The 14685-nt window shown below is 50.3% G+C and overlaps 3 protein-coding genes across 6 annotated transcripts; 2 read left to right on the forward strand and 1 right to left on the reverse strand.

Moving 5' to 3' along the window:
• Positions 1 to 353: 353 nt before the first annotated feature.
• On the forward strand, positions 354 to 3557 carry mtx1a (metaxin 1a). The gene is made up of 8 exons (XM_088306885.1): positions 354 to 515; positions 1093 to 1162; positions 1234 to 1313; positions 2126 to 2218; positions 2295 to 2477; positions 2727 to 2803; positions 2880 to 3025; positions 3094 to 3557. The coding sequence occupies exons 1-8, from the start codon at positions 435 to 437 to the stop codon at positions 3318 to 3320; spliced, it is 957 nt and encodes a 318-aa protein (XP_088163011.1). The 5' UTR covers positions 354 to 434; the 3' UTR covers positions 3321 to 3557.
• Positions 3558 to 3846: 289 nt separating this feature from the next.
• Positions 3847 to 14419, forward strand: thbs3a (thrombospondin 3a). 4 transcript variants are annotated; one of them, XR_015845582.1, is made up of 23 exons: positions 3847 to 4178; positions 5040 to 5228; positions 5309 to 5565; positions 5730 to 5829; positions 5905 to 5931; positions 6011 to 6093; positions 6616 to 6667; positions 6745 to 6932; positions 7004 to 7141; positions 7558 to 7632; positions 7775 to 7927; positions 8025 to 8135; positions 8210 to 8317; positions 8646 to 8805; positions 8933 to 9191; positions 9380 to 9561; positions 9642 to 9820; positions 9913 to 9961; positions 10041 to 10237; positions 10867 to 11039; positions 11286 to 11425; positions 11848 to 12650; positions 13752 to 14419. XR_015845582.1 is itself a non-coding variant. In XM_088306599.1 (23 exons), exons 1-23 carry the CDS (start codon positions 4082 to 4084, stop codon positions 11907 to 11909), a joined length of 2892 nt encoding a protein of 963 aa, XP_088162725.1. In that variant the 5' UTR covers positions 3847 to 4081; the 3' UTR covers positions 11910 to 13616. The 4 variants fall into 4 exon arrangements, 2 of the variants coding, with proteins under 2 accessions (XP_088162725.1, XP_088162723.1); XR_015845583.1 differs by lacking the exon at positions 13752 to 14419 and having other exon boundaries at positions 11848 to 12063; positions 12406 to 13616; XM_088306599.1 differs by lacking the exon at positions 13752 to 14419 and having other exon boundaries at positions 8933 to 9051; positions 9139 to 9191; positions 11848 to 13616.
• Positions 12030 to 14466, reverse strand: LOC148328509 (CD82 antigen-like). Its single transcript, XM_088306600.1, has 8 exons — positions 14401 to 14466; positions 14264 to 14342; positions 14053 to 14165; positions 13911 to 13985; positions 13740 to 13835; positions 13038 to 13238; positions 12693 to 12776; positions 12030 to 12632 (listed from the first exon to the last, which is right to left on the reverse strand). The coding sequence occupies exons 1-8, from the start codon at positions 14464 to 14466 to the stop codon at positions 12468 to 12470; spliced, it is 879 nt and encodes a 292-aa protein (XP_088162726.1). The 3' UTR covers positions 12030 to 12467.
• Between the last annotated feature and the right edge of the window lie 219 nt (positions 14467 to 14685).

A 14685-nucleotide genomic window follows, 5' to 3' on the forward strand; every position in this document is an offset into this window, starting at 1 on the left:
ATTGTGCCTGCCAAAGGTTAGGTTTACATTGGCATCAAATTTGTCCAGATGGGCTTTGCTTTCATTATATTGTTGATGGTTCTGACAACATGATGCGGGTGAATATTTAAGTAGCACTCATAAATATACTGGAAAATAATTATGAATGTAATTATGATAAAAAATGCATGTAGTGCCATTCCCAGACTTCCTGGTACAATTGCATGCCATTCACAGTGGAATTTTTCCATAGAGACCGAAAATAATGTGAAAATGCGCGGATACATCAACGGATTCGAGTTTGGCGGGTTTAGAGATTGGCAACATAAAATGGGCGCCGGTGGCTTCACATCTCATGACGGCGAGAACGCGGCATCGTTAGTTCACTTTGCGTGTCCTACTTTACTTTGTCGGGCACAAGCAGGAAGTTTCCGTCACTTCCGGCGTCGGGCAAGATGGCGGCGCCCGATGAGTTGTTCGTGTGGGAAGGAGATTGGGGCTTGCCGTCCGTCAACAGCGACTGCTTGGTGCTTCTGGTCGGTTGCTTTTCTCTTTTGGGTGGTTTCGCGTTTGAGGTCATTTGCGTTTGGTGATAGTGGCGTTCACGATGCTAGCTTAGCATGCTTTCGTGTAGCGACAGGATCAACTCGGCGGTGCGACCCGGAACAAACAAGTGACGCTGACGTCACGACCGCGCGTCACAGGTCTACATGAATTTATAAACAACTTACTACCGCTATTTTTTTAATTGAGTTGTTAACGCTATTAATACATTTAAATTTGCAATGCCGACCTTGCTCCAGACTTCACTTTATTGATCCCTTGGGATGACTCCCTCAGGGAAAGAAAAAGTTCCAGCAGCACATAAGAGAACACATTGAACAGCAGCACACAAGTAATAAAATAGGCAAATGTACAAAGTAAATAGCTAGAAGTGGAATATTATGTTATTGCTATTGCACACAATAAAGTTAGTGCCATCACAAATGAAAATTCGAATGTCATGCTTGTAAATATTTTTAAAACTTGTGTTTTCATTTTTAGAAGATTGCGTGAGCATGACATGTTTCTGCATAGCATGTTTGTAAGTGATGTGCCCTGTATTTGTGGCAGGCTTATGCCCAGTTTTCCGGCGCTCCTCTCAAAGTTCGCAAGGTGTGCAACCCGTGGAGATGCCCCGGAGGTGAGAAAGAGTCCTTGCAGCTCTCACACTTGCCAGCAGAGGGCGCCTCCTCACCTCTCCTTTGCCTTCAGGTGTCATTCCCGCGCTGAGGACCGCCCACAAGGAGGCGCTATGGCGACCCTCTGACATCATCATCCACCTCCGAAAACAGGCAAGCAACAAAACACATCCTGTAATGATGCACTGTAAGATTTAAACATTCGTTAAGAGAGCAGCAAGTCACGCTTGTGGTGTTGTCATATCCACAACCAAACCCTCAGTTTTAAATTGCATTTTATCTTTACATGTGTTGGCATGAACTAATATTTACATTTGTTTGATGATGGAAGACACGTGACACACTTGCAAAAAATGAGAGCGAGATTAGATGGATGGAAAGAAAGAGAGATCGTTTTTGTGGCCGACGTCTGTCCAATAAAAGATGCCTTGGATCCACGAGGTTTGTTGTGATTGAAGGATAGTTCACTTGAAAGTGGAACGAGTTGATTTGGTTTGATGGAGTGGAATTCCGATTCCATTTGATTTGTTGGATATGTTGGATCGATGCCTTGAATCTGTTCCGACTGCCGATGAGGCCTTTCTTTCAAAAAGGTGTTGAGGGCTTTTCAAGATGTTTTTTTCTTTCCAAGAATGTCAGACGTTTTGGAAGAGGTTTTGGTGAGATTTTCCTGTCGTGTCTCATTCCTTCTTCACGGTGGTTCTGACCCACATTTTCCTCACCAGAAAACCCCCCCGACCTCCCCTGACGCACCCTTACTTTTCCCGGCAGCTGGAAGTCATTAGCCAGCATGCTCATAATGCACGTAGGGATGCGTGTGCGCGAGATTTTGGCCATCTTGCAGAGGCACGCTCGCTCGCGCCCGCGCACACACGAGTGACTTGAGTGGAAAAGCACATGTTGGTTGTTGATAGTGTTGTCATGACAACCTAATTTTTAAATTTTTTTTGTGCATCTTTTTCCAGAAGTACAACGCAGACTTTGACCTGTCGGCCAAGGAGGCCGCAGACAGCCTCGCCTTCGTTGCGCTCGTCCAACAGAAACTCACACCGGCTGTGGTGCGTGCATGCGCCCGGCTGTCTGTCTGGCTGTGTGTGTGCGTGTGAGTGACTTTGGACTTGTGCGTTGTTGTAGCTGTACGCGTTGTGGGTGGAGCCCAAGAATTTTGTGGAGGTGACGCGGCGCTGGTACGCCGAGCACATGTCCTTCCCACTCAGCCTGTTCCTGCCGGGCCGCATGCAGCGCCACCAGCTGGACAAATTGCGCCTGCTGCGTGGAGACGCCAACCTGGAGGCCTGCGACGAGCTGGAGAAGGAGGTGAGTGACGACCACGCGGGTGGGCGGGCGCTTTGCCGCCGTAGCATTTTCCAGCTTCTTGTTTATACTTGGAAAAATTTGTGAAATGGAACATCATCATCATCAGACGTTTGTCTTTTCCTTGCTTGGCCTCCACGTGGCCGTCAGCTCCCTCTTTTCAAAAAGTAGCTTGTGTGAACGAGGTTATGGTCCAGATTATGTCTGATGAAGACGACGATGATGATGAAGATGGCCTTGTTTGCTTTCCAGTTGTACGGCGACGCCATCGACTGCATGGACCTGCTGGCGCAACGACTCGGAACGCAAAAGTTCTTCTTTGGAGACTCGTGAGTCCTTAATTAGTATGATCATCGTCGTCCTCGTCGATTATGATGGCCGTTAACATCTCCGCACATTTGCCAGACCTTCGTCTTTGGACGCCTTTGTGTTCGGCTGGCTGGCTCCAATCCTCAAGTGCAAACTCCCCAGCGGGAAGCTGCAACAACACCTCAAGTCGTTGGACAACCTGCATGCGTTCTGCAGCAACATCCTGCTCGTCTACTTCCCCCGTCAGGACACGCCCGTCTCCGTACGTTCCACCGCCGGCAACGCCGCTGACTTTTTTGTCCCGCCGCAGATAACGGCGCTCCCCGGCCCGTCCGCTCCGACGAGTGCCGGGACGCCGACCACGTGCCCAACCGGCGCACCAAGCAGTTCCTGTCCGCGCTGGCGGCACTGGGCGCCATGTTGTCCTACGCCTTGCTCACCGGCATGGTGTCCGTCCAGCACGGACACAAGGGGGCGCTGGAGCACCGGCAACATCCGCTTGACCACCACGACGACGATGGTGACGACGACGACTGATCGACGACTGAAGTCGGCGATCGCTTCGGGATTTTCCTCATGTTTCCTTTTTGTGTGTCAGCCAGGTTCCGTCTGCTTTTCTTCCATATTTGACCTCATGCACCTTACCTCTCTTTCTTCCAATATTTCATCCACGTTCAACTTGACATTTCCTTCATGTCATTCATGCTTTCTTCTCGGCTTCCTTCACATGTTTCCTTCCTGCTTCGTTCATGTTGACATGTGAATGGTCATGGGGGGGGGGAATAAATAATTTTTTTTGTTTTTTGCAATATTGACAATAAACGTCATGAGCACTCTGCCCTTCAGTCTGGACTCCAGCTGCACGATGACGCCAAAGCTCAGGAATGTGTGTGTGCTCGCGTGTGTTTGTGTGCACATATGCGTGTGTGTGCGTTAACGAGCTGATCTGGAAGCAGTTTGCTTTTGAGCTTTATGTAAGGTGACAAATTTAATGCCCCGCCCCCTTCTGGGAACACTGTTACCATGGCAACCATTGTTTACTACAAACACGCTTTCACTCCGTTGTGCTTATGTTGGACAAATGTGAACCGCCAACGTCCTTGCCTATGATCTTAAAAAACGGAAAAGACAGGGTCTTCGGGACGGCACATTTTTCTGCCTGAGCCGCGCCGCCGCCGCTGTTGGCGTCTTTTTGCGTTCTTTTGCTGCACGTGTGGCCTCGCCCCCTTCCCTGTCCGTCCATCGCTTCCGGTCGTCGGCGCGTTTCTCAGAGCGCGCCTGCTTGTGAGCTGCAGGGCATGAAGATGATGATGAAGATGGACGTGATGACGAAGAGGTTTTTTACGCTGTCAGTCATTTTGCTGAACGCGGCGGCACAACTGCAGGAGCAGCAAGGTAACACACCTTTTCGCTCTTCGTTTTCGTGACTTCAAGTTCTTCCTCTCCACGTCACGATCATAAATAGGGCGGGGGTTGTCGTCATGAACTCTGGGGGTGTTCAGCCCCTCCTGACGATGTTCGCCATGCACTTCATCAGGATTTCGCAAATGTTTGACAAGTCGCGCTTCCCAAAATTGTCGCTCTCTAACAATGCAGTAACGTAGTAGGCCAAAGTGTTCACCCAAAAACAGAAAGAGGCTTTGTCCTAAATAGTAGTTCCTTTGCTGTAAGCTACTGTAACATCCATGTTGTGCTTTAAAAAAGAGAAAACTAGCAAAATTATTCAATGAATATCTTATATGGACGCACACTGCTGCCACAACAGAAAATAAAGTTCAATATCATGTGACTTAAAAAAATAAAATGTTTGAATGTGAAAAGTTTAGTTGGAGGGGGTTTTGTGTCTGATAACGCAAAGGTTGATAATGTGAATAAAAAAGGTAAAGAAGACATGACTGACTTTTCATCGGATGCAAAGGAAATGAAAAGATGGCTTGGCGGGCTCGTCAAAATATATTTTCTTAAGACAAAAAAATCATAAATTCCATCTTCGTGTATTTTATTATTTGTATTGTAGCAATAGAAAAAAGTTTTTTTCTGTAAAATTAAACTGATGTTGCCAATGTTTTCGATGTGTGTGTGTGTGTGTGTGTGCGTGCGCGCACGTGAGCAAATTTGATTTAATATCAAAACGGATATTGATTGTTGATAACATGTTTCCAAGTTTTTGTTTTGCGGACTCCCTGAGATAGACTCGCAGTGATGATGTTGCCCAGCATCAGCGTTGCCACGGTAACCATCCCCGTCTCCCGTCAGTGATGGACGTGCTGAACGACTCCAAGCGGGCAGGCGAGTTTTGGGGCGGCGTGAGCGCGCCGGCCGACGTTTTCGTGGCAGCGGCCGTCCGGCTGCCACCCAAGACGGGCGGCGTCCTCGTCGGCGTGTACGGCAAGCACGACAACAGGAAGTACCTGGAGGTCGCCATCATGGCCAAGATCAACAAAGGTGCCCAACCACTCGCTCTTTTTCCGCCCTCATCACTTCCTGTTTTTTTTGTCTTCTGATCACTTCCCGTGTGCACGCAGTGTCGCTCCGTTTCTGGCGTGCGAGTGACAGTAAGGTTCACACGGTGAACCTGGCGAACGCCAACGTGTCGGACGGACGCCGCCATTCGCTCGTGGTGCGTCTGGGTGACCTGCAGCGGTCCAGCATGAGGGTGGAGCTCTACGTTGACTGCCGATTGGCCGACACGGTGGAGGGCGTGTCCCACCTGCCTCCCCTCCCCTGGGAGGCGGACGCGGTGGAGATCCGACACGGACAGAAGGCGTACGCACGCATACAGGTACGCCATAGCCATGCCAAGTAGCGACTCCTGCACGAATAGTCACGTGACCAAAGTTCCCTGTCCATGATATAAAGTTGTTCCTCACCATATCGTGGTTCAGTTTTGGTGGTCTAACTTTATCCGCATTTTTAATCGCACAAATCAATTGGTTTCCCTGTTAGGGTGCTGTGGAGTCCCTGCATTTGGCGCTAGGGGGCAGTGTGGCTCAAGCCGGCTCGCTGGTTGACTGCCCCTTTCAACGTGACTCCGCCCACAACTTGGGTGAGTGAACGTCACAGCGTTAGGTCACTTGACTCCCGGCCGCCGTTCTTGAACCGTAACGCTTTGTGTCTTCAGCGAGTGGCGACCTGCACGCCATCCTCGGTGAGTGCGTCCAATCCGTTAAAAGATCGCTTTGAGAACTGATGATGTCTTCTTGTGACTGAGATTTACTTCCTGTCAGCTGACCACTCCAAAGCGCTGATTGGTCAGATGCTCCTCTTCAATCAGATGCTGGGAGAACTACGACTGGATTTTAAGGAGCAGGTGATGTGCACGCTCGCACAAATACATACCGTAGTTGAAATATGATAATTAATAACAATACAAATAAAAATAAATAATAATAATAATGGATTCTGTTTAAAGGGATACTTTAATAATTTTGCACTTTTTGCCTAACGTTCGCAAGCTTTAATATTCCCTTTATTAGTCCCACAATGGGGAAATTCGAGATTCGGACCCAGGCCTCCTGGGGAGACTGGGTCCTGAACGCGGCGCCTTGGACCACTCGGCCATCCTGGCAGCCGTGATTGGTTGTTACCTGAGCCCTCTCAACACTTGTGATGTCATTTTCTGTCGACAAGTGGCAAAATAAATTTTTAAAGGCATTAATTGTACATGAAAAATAATGTCCTTGTCAAATTTATTAGAGACAAAACATAAACTTTTTGCTGCTGAAAATTTGCACAGACAAATAAAAAAAAAATGTAATTATTTTTTTTATTTTTACATTATTCACGGACACAAATCCACACACATGATACATGTATGTGTGCATTTTCGCAGGCGAAGGAGATGTCTCTGCTCAGGAACGCCATCATGGAGTGTCAAGTTTGCGGTGAGTGGGGAGTCGTGGGCGTCCTCCATCCAAGGATCCGACTGAAGCCGTCCACATGTGCGTGCATGGGTCCTCAGGTTTTCACGAGGTCCACGTGCGCCCGCATGTGTCCTCGGGTTTTTACGAGGCGCATTCTCGCTGCTCACCCAACCCGTGCCACCCGGGAGTGGCCTGCACCGACAGCCCGCACTTCCCCGGCTTCACCTGCGGCCCGTGCCCGCCCGGCACCGTCGGTAACGGGTCGCACTGTCACGACGTGGATGAGGTCAGCGCACGCGCACACACACACGGGGGAAGAGGCCAGCGAGTAACAATGCCATCCCATGCGCGGGCCAGTGCGAGGCGCAGCCGTGCTTCCGGCCGTCGGCGTGCATCAACACGGACGGCGGTTTCCGATGCGGCCCGTGTCCTCCCGGCCTGCGGGGGGCGCCGCTCGCTGGGACTGGACTGCGCTTCGCCAAGACGCACAAACAGGTCGTGCACACACACACACACATGCCCGCAGGTCTGCGCGCCAAGTCAAAGGCTCGTGTTTGTGTTCGAGTCTTTGTGATAGTGTGTTTGCTTGTGCACGTGGTGTGTTTTAACGTGTTTTTTTGTGCACGTGTGCTTGTGTCTTTGTGTTGCTGTGTTTTTGTTATCGTGTGTTCATGTGTGTTTGTGTGAGTTTCTCTGTTTTTTCTGTCTGTCTTTGTGTGTCTCTCCTTTGTGTTAGGATGTTTATTTTGTCTGTGAATATATTTTGCGTGTGCAAGCATGTTTGCATATGCGCTTGCGTGTTTTAGTTTTTGTGTCTCTTTTTATGAGCGTGTGTTTGTGCTTGTATTTGTCCGTACGTGTTTGTGTTTTTTGCGTGTGGGGGTGTGTATGTGTGCGTGTTGTTTTTCCAGGAATGTGTGGACATGGACGAGTGTGTGGAGCTTCCCAACGTGTGCGTGCAAAACTCGGTTTGCACCAACACCGAGGTGAGTTGCTGGAAAGCCCCGCCCCCTCCCGACTGTGAAAAGCGACCTCCTGCCTGAATGGGCAAAGCTTTTTGCGCTTGCCGACGCTGCGCACACTTTTACTGTTGTCTAGTGTTGTGGTTGTTGTTGTCGCCCGGTTTAGGGGACTTTCCGATGTGGCGACTGTAAAGCCGGTTACCTTGGCAACCAAACTGTAGGCTGTTTCCCCGTTAATTCATGCGCCACCTTAACCTTCAATCCCTGCGACACCCACGCTCACTGCAACATGGAAAGGAACGGCGTGCCGTCCTGCACGGTGACGCGCACACACCAACACGAATCTTGTATGTCCCGTTTCTCTCATTATGCTGACCTGTGTGTGTGTGTGTGTGTGTGTGTGTGTGTGTGTGCAGTGTAACGTGGGTTGGGCGGGAAACGGTAACACGTGCAGCGTGGACACAGACCTGGACGGTTACCCCGACCGCTCGCTGCCCTGCCTGGACAACAACAAACACTGCAGACAGGTCCTCCTCCTCCTCCTCTTCATCAAACCTGTGATCAGTGGCAACCAATCACGTGACGAGCCTGTGTCCATCAGGACAATTGTGTGTTGACGCCTAACTCAGGTCAGGAGGACGCTGACAACGATGGCATCGGGGACCAATGTGATGATGACGCAGATGGAGATGGCATCAAAAATGTGGAGGTGTGCGTGTGCGTGTGCGTGTGTGTGTGTGTGTGTGTGCACATGGTCATGTGATGCCTTGTCATGTGATATCTCCATGTGAAGCGTGGTCATGAAATGGATTGCAATTTATTGTCTTGCACATGTGGAGGTGGGGTCACGGGCTGTCAGGTGGGGGGACATTTCAGCGCCAGATGCGCAGCACGTGTGACGGCGGCCTTAGATGGGCGGCGGCCTCCTGCCCAACACACACACTGATAGGAATTGACAGAAAGATTGCGTGTTGCATTGCGTGTGCGCGGCCGTGTGTGTCTAAGTCTTTGTTGTCGGTGCGTTGCGTGTGCGGCAGGACAACTGTCGTTTGGTTCCCAACAAGGACCAGCAGAATTCCGACAGCGACTCGTTCGGCGATGCGTGCGACAACTGTCCCAACGTGCCCAACAGCGAGCAGACGGACACGGACGGAAACACCAGAGGAGATGCCTGCGACCTGGACATTGACGGAGATGGTAAGCCACTACTGAGGGCAGGCCGGCGGCAGACTCAAATTCTGCTAGACTCACAATGCGTGCGTGCGTGCATCCGCATGTACGCATATATGTGTATGTGTGTGTGTGCGTGTGTGTGTGTGTACAGGCATTCCAAATATGCTCGACAATTGTCCCAAGGTTCCGAATCCCATGCAGACAGACAGAGATCATGATAGCATTGGAGACGCCTGTGACAGTTGTCCCGAACTCAGCAACCCTACACAAGTACACACAAACACACACACGCACACACACACTTTTATCTTTTCTATTGTTGTTTTGGTTTTTACTGAGTATGTTTTTGTTTTCCAGACTGATATCGACAACGACTTAGTGGGAGACATTTGCGATAACAACCGTGACATGTATGACACACACACACATTCTTGTTTTTGTTTTTCAAGTGAAACCTGACAGACAAGTCCAGTATCAAAACTAACTCCAAATTAAGCATGCAAAGAACGTTTTGATTGAGGATTTATGGGATGACGCCAGGCAACATGTGTAAGTCAGCTGCAAATGATGACATGCCAATGCGGTGCGCTGCATGCAGGGACGGCGACGGCCACCAGGACAACCGGGACAACTGTCCCGACATCCCCAACAGTTCTCAGCTGGACTCGGACAACGACGGCCTCGGAGATGACTGCGACCAGGACGACGACAACGACGGCGTCCCAGACCACAGGGACAACTGCAGACTCATCGGAAATCCTCACCAGCAAGACTCGGACTGTAAAAACAACCGAGCGCCGAGCGCCGTCTGCGTGTACCCGTGTTCACGTGTTGATGTGCGTTGATGTGAATGTGTAAAGTGAACGGCATCGGTGACGTGTGCGAGTTGGACTTTGACAACGACGCGGTCTGGGACGCGCTGGACGCATGCCCCGAGAGCGCCGAGGTGACGCTGACTGACTTCCGAGCTTATCAGACGGTAGTTTTGGACCCCGATGGCGACGCCCAGATCGACCCCAACTGGGTAGTCCTCAATCAGGTCGGCCACCTTCCTGGTCAATTTCATCTTCGAGATTCTCGGTTGATGCTGGACGTCACTGACCTCCTCCTTCTTCTTCTTCCCCTCTCTAGGGGATGGAGATCGTCCAGACGATGAACAGCGACCCGGGCCTGGCCATCGGTACGTTTGTCGCAGAAGCCGGGAAATCCATTGTCATAATCATCAATTTTGCAACACGACAACCTTTGTGAGCGCGCAGGCTACACGTCATTCAACGGTGTGGACTTTGAGGGAACCTTCCACGTGAACACGGTGACGGACGACGATTATGCCGGCTTCGTGTTCTCGTATCAAGACTCATCAAGTTTCTACACCGTCATGTGGAAGCAAACGCAGCAAATCTACTGGCAGACGCGGCCGTTCACTGCCATCGCAAGCCCCGCCCTCCACCTAAAGGTGCTACTTACACTCTACGTCACCCGCTACTCCAGTCAGTGGCGGACCGTCAAGGCCTTCTCTGCTGGCCTGACATAATCAAGAAAAAATGCTCATATTCTGCACATCTAGCATTGTATTTTTAGGTGAGAGTTTTGATCCAATCAGAATTTAGCTAGCTCGTGTTGCCAGGCAGATTTGATCATACCAGTAACAGTCTGAGAACAGTCCGAGGCCGTCAGTTACAATCGTGCGGGCGTCTCTTCTGTTTCTCAAGGGGACTTTTACAGTTGATAGACGGTTGCGATAGCCAATCAGATCACGAGTTGGTTACCGTGAGCCTCCTCGCTGGCCTTACGCTCAAAGTGATGAACGCGTCTTGTGATTGGATACTCATTTTTTGTCCAGCCGTGGTGTCACAAATGATCGTAATATGAGGGGGATTTCTTCAACTAAGTAGGACTTCACTGAAGGCCTTCGTGTCAAATGCACGGCCCGCCACTGACTCTTCTCTGACACGATTTTTTCCACCCTGACTTCACACTGACAGCTCTCCACTCAACTCTCAATTCTACCCAACTCGTCATAGTGTCCTCCAGTGCTTCACTGTTAGCGTGTTAGCATGACGCGCATGTGCTTGTGTCGGTCAGGCAGTGAAGTCGAGCACGGGTCCGGGAGAGTATTTGAGGAACGCGCTGTGGCACACGGGCGACACGAGCGGCGAAGCGACACTCTTGTGGAAAGATCCCAGAAACGTGGGCTGGAAGGACAAAACATCGTATCGGTGGCAGCTCAGCCACCGGCCGTCGGTCGGATACATCAGGTCAGTCTGGAACACGGCACACCGGTCAAACCAGCTTGGCTGGCTGCTGATTGGTCGTTTGCGAAATTCACAAATGAGTGTCAGATTCTGCAGTTCCTCATGATGGTCTCATGAGGAGGAGTTTTGGAAGGAGAGCATCTACAAAGTTGGATGCACACTTGTCTTCCCTGATGCTAAGCTAGCCCGCTAACCATCAGTCATGTGACACACTGATCCTGAACTTCTGCGCGTTGCGCTCTACTCCAGGGTTCGTCTGTTCGAGGGCTCCGACATGGTGGCCGACTCGGGCGTGGTGATTGATGGCACCTTGCGGGGGGGAAGACTGGGGGTCCTCTGCTTTTCCCAGGAAAATATCATCTGGTCTAACCTGCGCTACCGCTGCAACGGTAACAACAGCCGCGCACATTCACACAGTGTAGCATTAGCGCTATTGCTAGCGACGCTTGAAATCCGACCACTACTTTGAAAACTCTCATTTGAAACCCAAACTGTAGTTAGAAACCCTATTTAGAAACCCTAACCCTGGTTTACAACTCTAATTTGAAACCCTAATCACTGGTTCAATTCCTAATTTGGAAGCCAAAGATGAGTTTGAAAGCCTACTTTCAAACCCAACGCTGAGTTTAAAATACTGTTTTGAAACCATTCCCCTATTTTGAAAACCTTACCCTAGTTTGAAGCCCTAACCTAAAATTGCTTTCAAACCCTTGGCCTTGTTTAAAACCCTAACTTGATTTTGAAAGCCTGATTTAAAACCCCAACCCAAGTTTAAAACCCTAACCCACGTGCTCTGCTTTTGTGCTTCCAGACACGCTTCCCGAAGACTTCCACACACACGGTCAGCAATTGGTGATGCACGTGCAAGTGTGAACAGATGCGGGGGCGGAGCCTAAGGCCAGAGGCGGGGCCACACTGGAGCCATCGGCTGTCAATGAAAGGATCGATCAAACTTGAAGACAACAAGCGGAGTGAATGATGTCAAGGACCGAGTTCGAAGAATAAAAGCCATTCTTTACATACAAACGTGATGACATCATCCGTGACATAAAATTTTGGCATACCGTATTTTGACAACCATACGCCGGTGTCTCCGTTATGGCTGCTATTTCTGTTTTTATTTATTTATGTATGCCTTTAACAGCCGGCATGGAAAAACATACGCTAGCTTAAAACCCATGCTAGCATGCGTGCGCGCTAAAACGTACGCTAGCATGCACGCAGCTGCATTGTAAGACATTTAAGTTTCCCTTATGGTCGTAAAAATCCGGTATTTGCGTTTCTGATGAGCTCATGACACCACGTTTGATGTTCACATGAAAACCCAAATTGATTGACGACATCTCGTCTCTCTGTGATGATTGTCCAGACGGCTGTAAGCTCCGCCTCCCACTTCTTGTTTGCCGTAATGACATTCGAAAGTCACGTGGCCTACTGGATGATCCGGCGGGAGAAGTCTGCGTCATTGTTGCCGTCATGGGCGTGGCCGACGTGGGCCGAGTCCGAGTCCTCGCCATCCGTCTTCTGGGTCGTCTTCAACGTGTCCTTGCGGTCGAAAGTCCTCCAGAGTTGCAGCGCCAATATCAGCTGCAGGACCTGACGAGGAAGCAGAAGGTGGGCGGGCGCTCGCGGCACGTTGGCGGCCGGCCGCCTTACCTGCGCCACCATCAGGCTGACGTCCATTCCCACCACCGTCACCACGTTCTCGTGCAGCCAATCGCTGAGCCGCTGGCGGCAGCCCTGGGCGCAAACTGGCGTTAGCCTCTTTAGCATTAGCTCGCACTCGATGGCCCAATCCCAGTAGCCGCAGGACAGCGTTCGGTCCTCATTGAAGTGTACACGAAGTCGTAGCAGAAGTGCACGTAGCGATCGAGAGCGCAGGCGACTAGCGTATGAAAATTGCAGAATTGACGCTTTGTGACGATTGTTTTGGCAATTTCAATATGTGGCTATTTGGGATTGGGCCAAAGACAAAAGTCTGCTTGCGAAGTGTGCGTGCACCTGCATGTGCGTGGAGTTAGCGAGCGTGACGCCGTGCGCGTGCGTGCCGTTGCTGTCTTGCGAGCACCACGCCGAATCCAATTTGCGTTGAGGCGAGCCGAAACACGAGCATGGAAGCGTGCTCGTGGCGCTCGCGTTGAGCGTCTGCACAAAGAAATTCTCCAGCCAATCGGACGAGTCCGTCAGGCCGCAGCACGCCTCCTGCAGGCAGAGGGCAGCATTGCGCCGTGAACTTCTTTGCACTCGTTTCCATCGCCACGACCGAGGCTTTTTTTTTTAATTTGGTGGACGTAGATGGTTCCTAAAATGTCCACTGAAAATCCCTTTGTAGTGATTTGAGAGTAGAATCATCATCATTTGCCTGAAAATTGCTCCATTCAAAGTAGAATCAAGTGTTTGAAGAAGGGTTAGGGTTTCAATATATGTTTTAACAACGTTTAAACTCCTTTTAAAAATGCACTGAGAAGGAATAATTTCATCAAATAATTTGAACGACATGAATTGAAAATATTGTGGGGGAAAAAAAATGAGCAGGAATTATTTTGTTCACTAAAATACGTTTGTGTAATTCAGTCGTGTTCATTGCAAATATTTGTCCGAAACCTTTCGTGTTGTTGAATTAATTACAACAATTAACTTCAATCAAAATAATTTTTTCCTGAGCATGATTCAAGAAGAAGTGGCAATTCGGGAGTGACTGACGTGTCGCTGCAGGTCGTCGAGGAGGCCATCTTGGCGCCCGTCGCCACGGTAATGGCGGATCATGTGAGCCATCGCCGCGCCGACCTGATCCTCAATCTGCTGGCGAAACTCAACGTGTGACTCGTGTCACAGGTTGTGCACGTGCACGTGCACGCGTGTGCGGAGGCTCACCCGGCCTTTGCTGAGCAGCAGTAGCAGGAGAAGGCCCACGCAGCACAGGAACAGGAACAGCAGCCCGCACACGCACTGGCGTGACATGAGCATCACATGATCGGCGCGTGAGAGGGTCAACTTGACGATGACGTTTACTCACAATCTGCATGAAAATTGGCTTCTCCCAACGCGCTCCTAAACACGCCAACACGCTGCACACCATCACCAGGCCGCCAATCAACATTAGCCCCGCCCCCACAACCTGCAGCTCACCTGGACACACACACACACACACACACACACCCACACACGCGACGTATGAGCGTGAGAAACAGTGAGAAGACGACGATGACGCCAGGCCGACTGGTTACGGGAAGGAACGGCGCCGATGAGGCTCGTGGTGTCGAAGCAGATCCAAATGCCGCAACAGGCCACGCCCAAACCCAAAACCTGTGCACAGGTCAGAGGTCACAGGTCAAGTGACGGTGGAAGAACATCCCCGACTCACCAGAAGGACGAAGCTCAGAAGAAGCAAAAAGAACTTGAGCACGTCGGCTTTCACCTCCGACTTCATCGTCGTATTCAACAACGCACACACACACACACACACACACACACTTCCTTGTACATGCACACTTCCTGATTGACGGGGAACTTTCACCTCTGCTCTTCATGGCAATACGCTGACCTTTGGACGCACAAACCGCACACAACATGTCACCCAGTCATTTATATATTGCTGTGTAAAAAAAGAATTTAAAAAAAATTCCATTTAAAAAAATGTTTGTGCGAG

This window comes from Idiotropiscis lumnitzeri, chromosome 10 (assembly GCF_059441095.1).
Source record: "Idiotropiscis lumnitzeri isolate Australia: NSW breed Sydney's pygmy pipehorse chromosome 10, RoL_Ilum_1.0, whole genome shotgun sequence".
NCBI lineage: Eukaryota > Metazoa > Chordata > Actinopteri > Syngnathiformes > Syngnathidae > Idiotropiscis > Idiotropiscis lumnitzeri.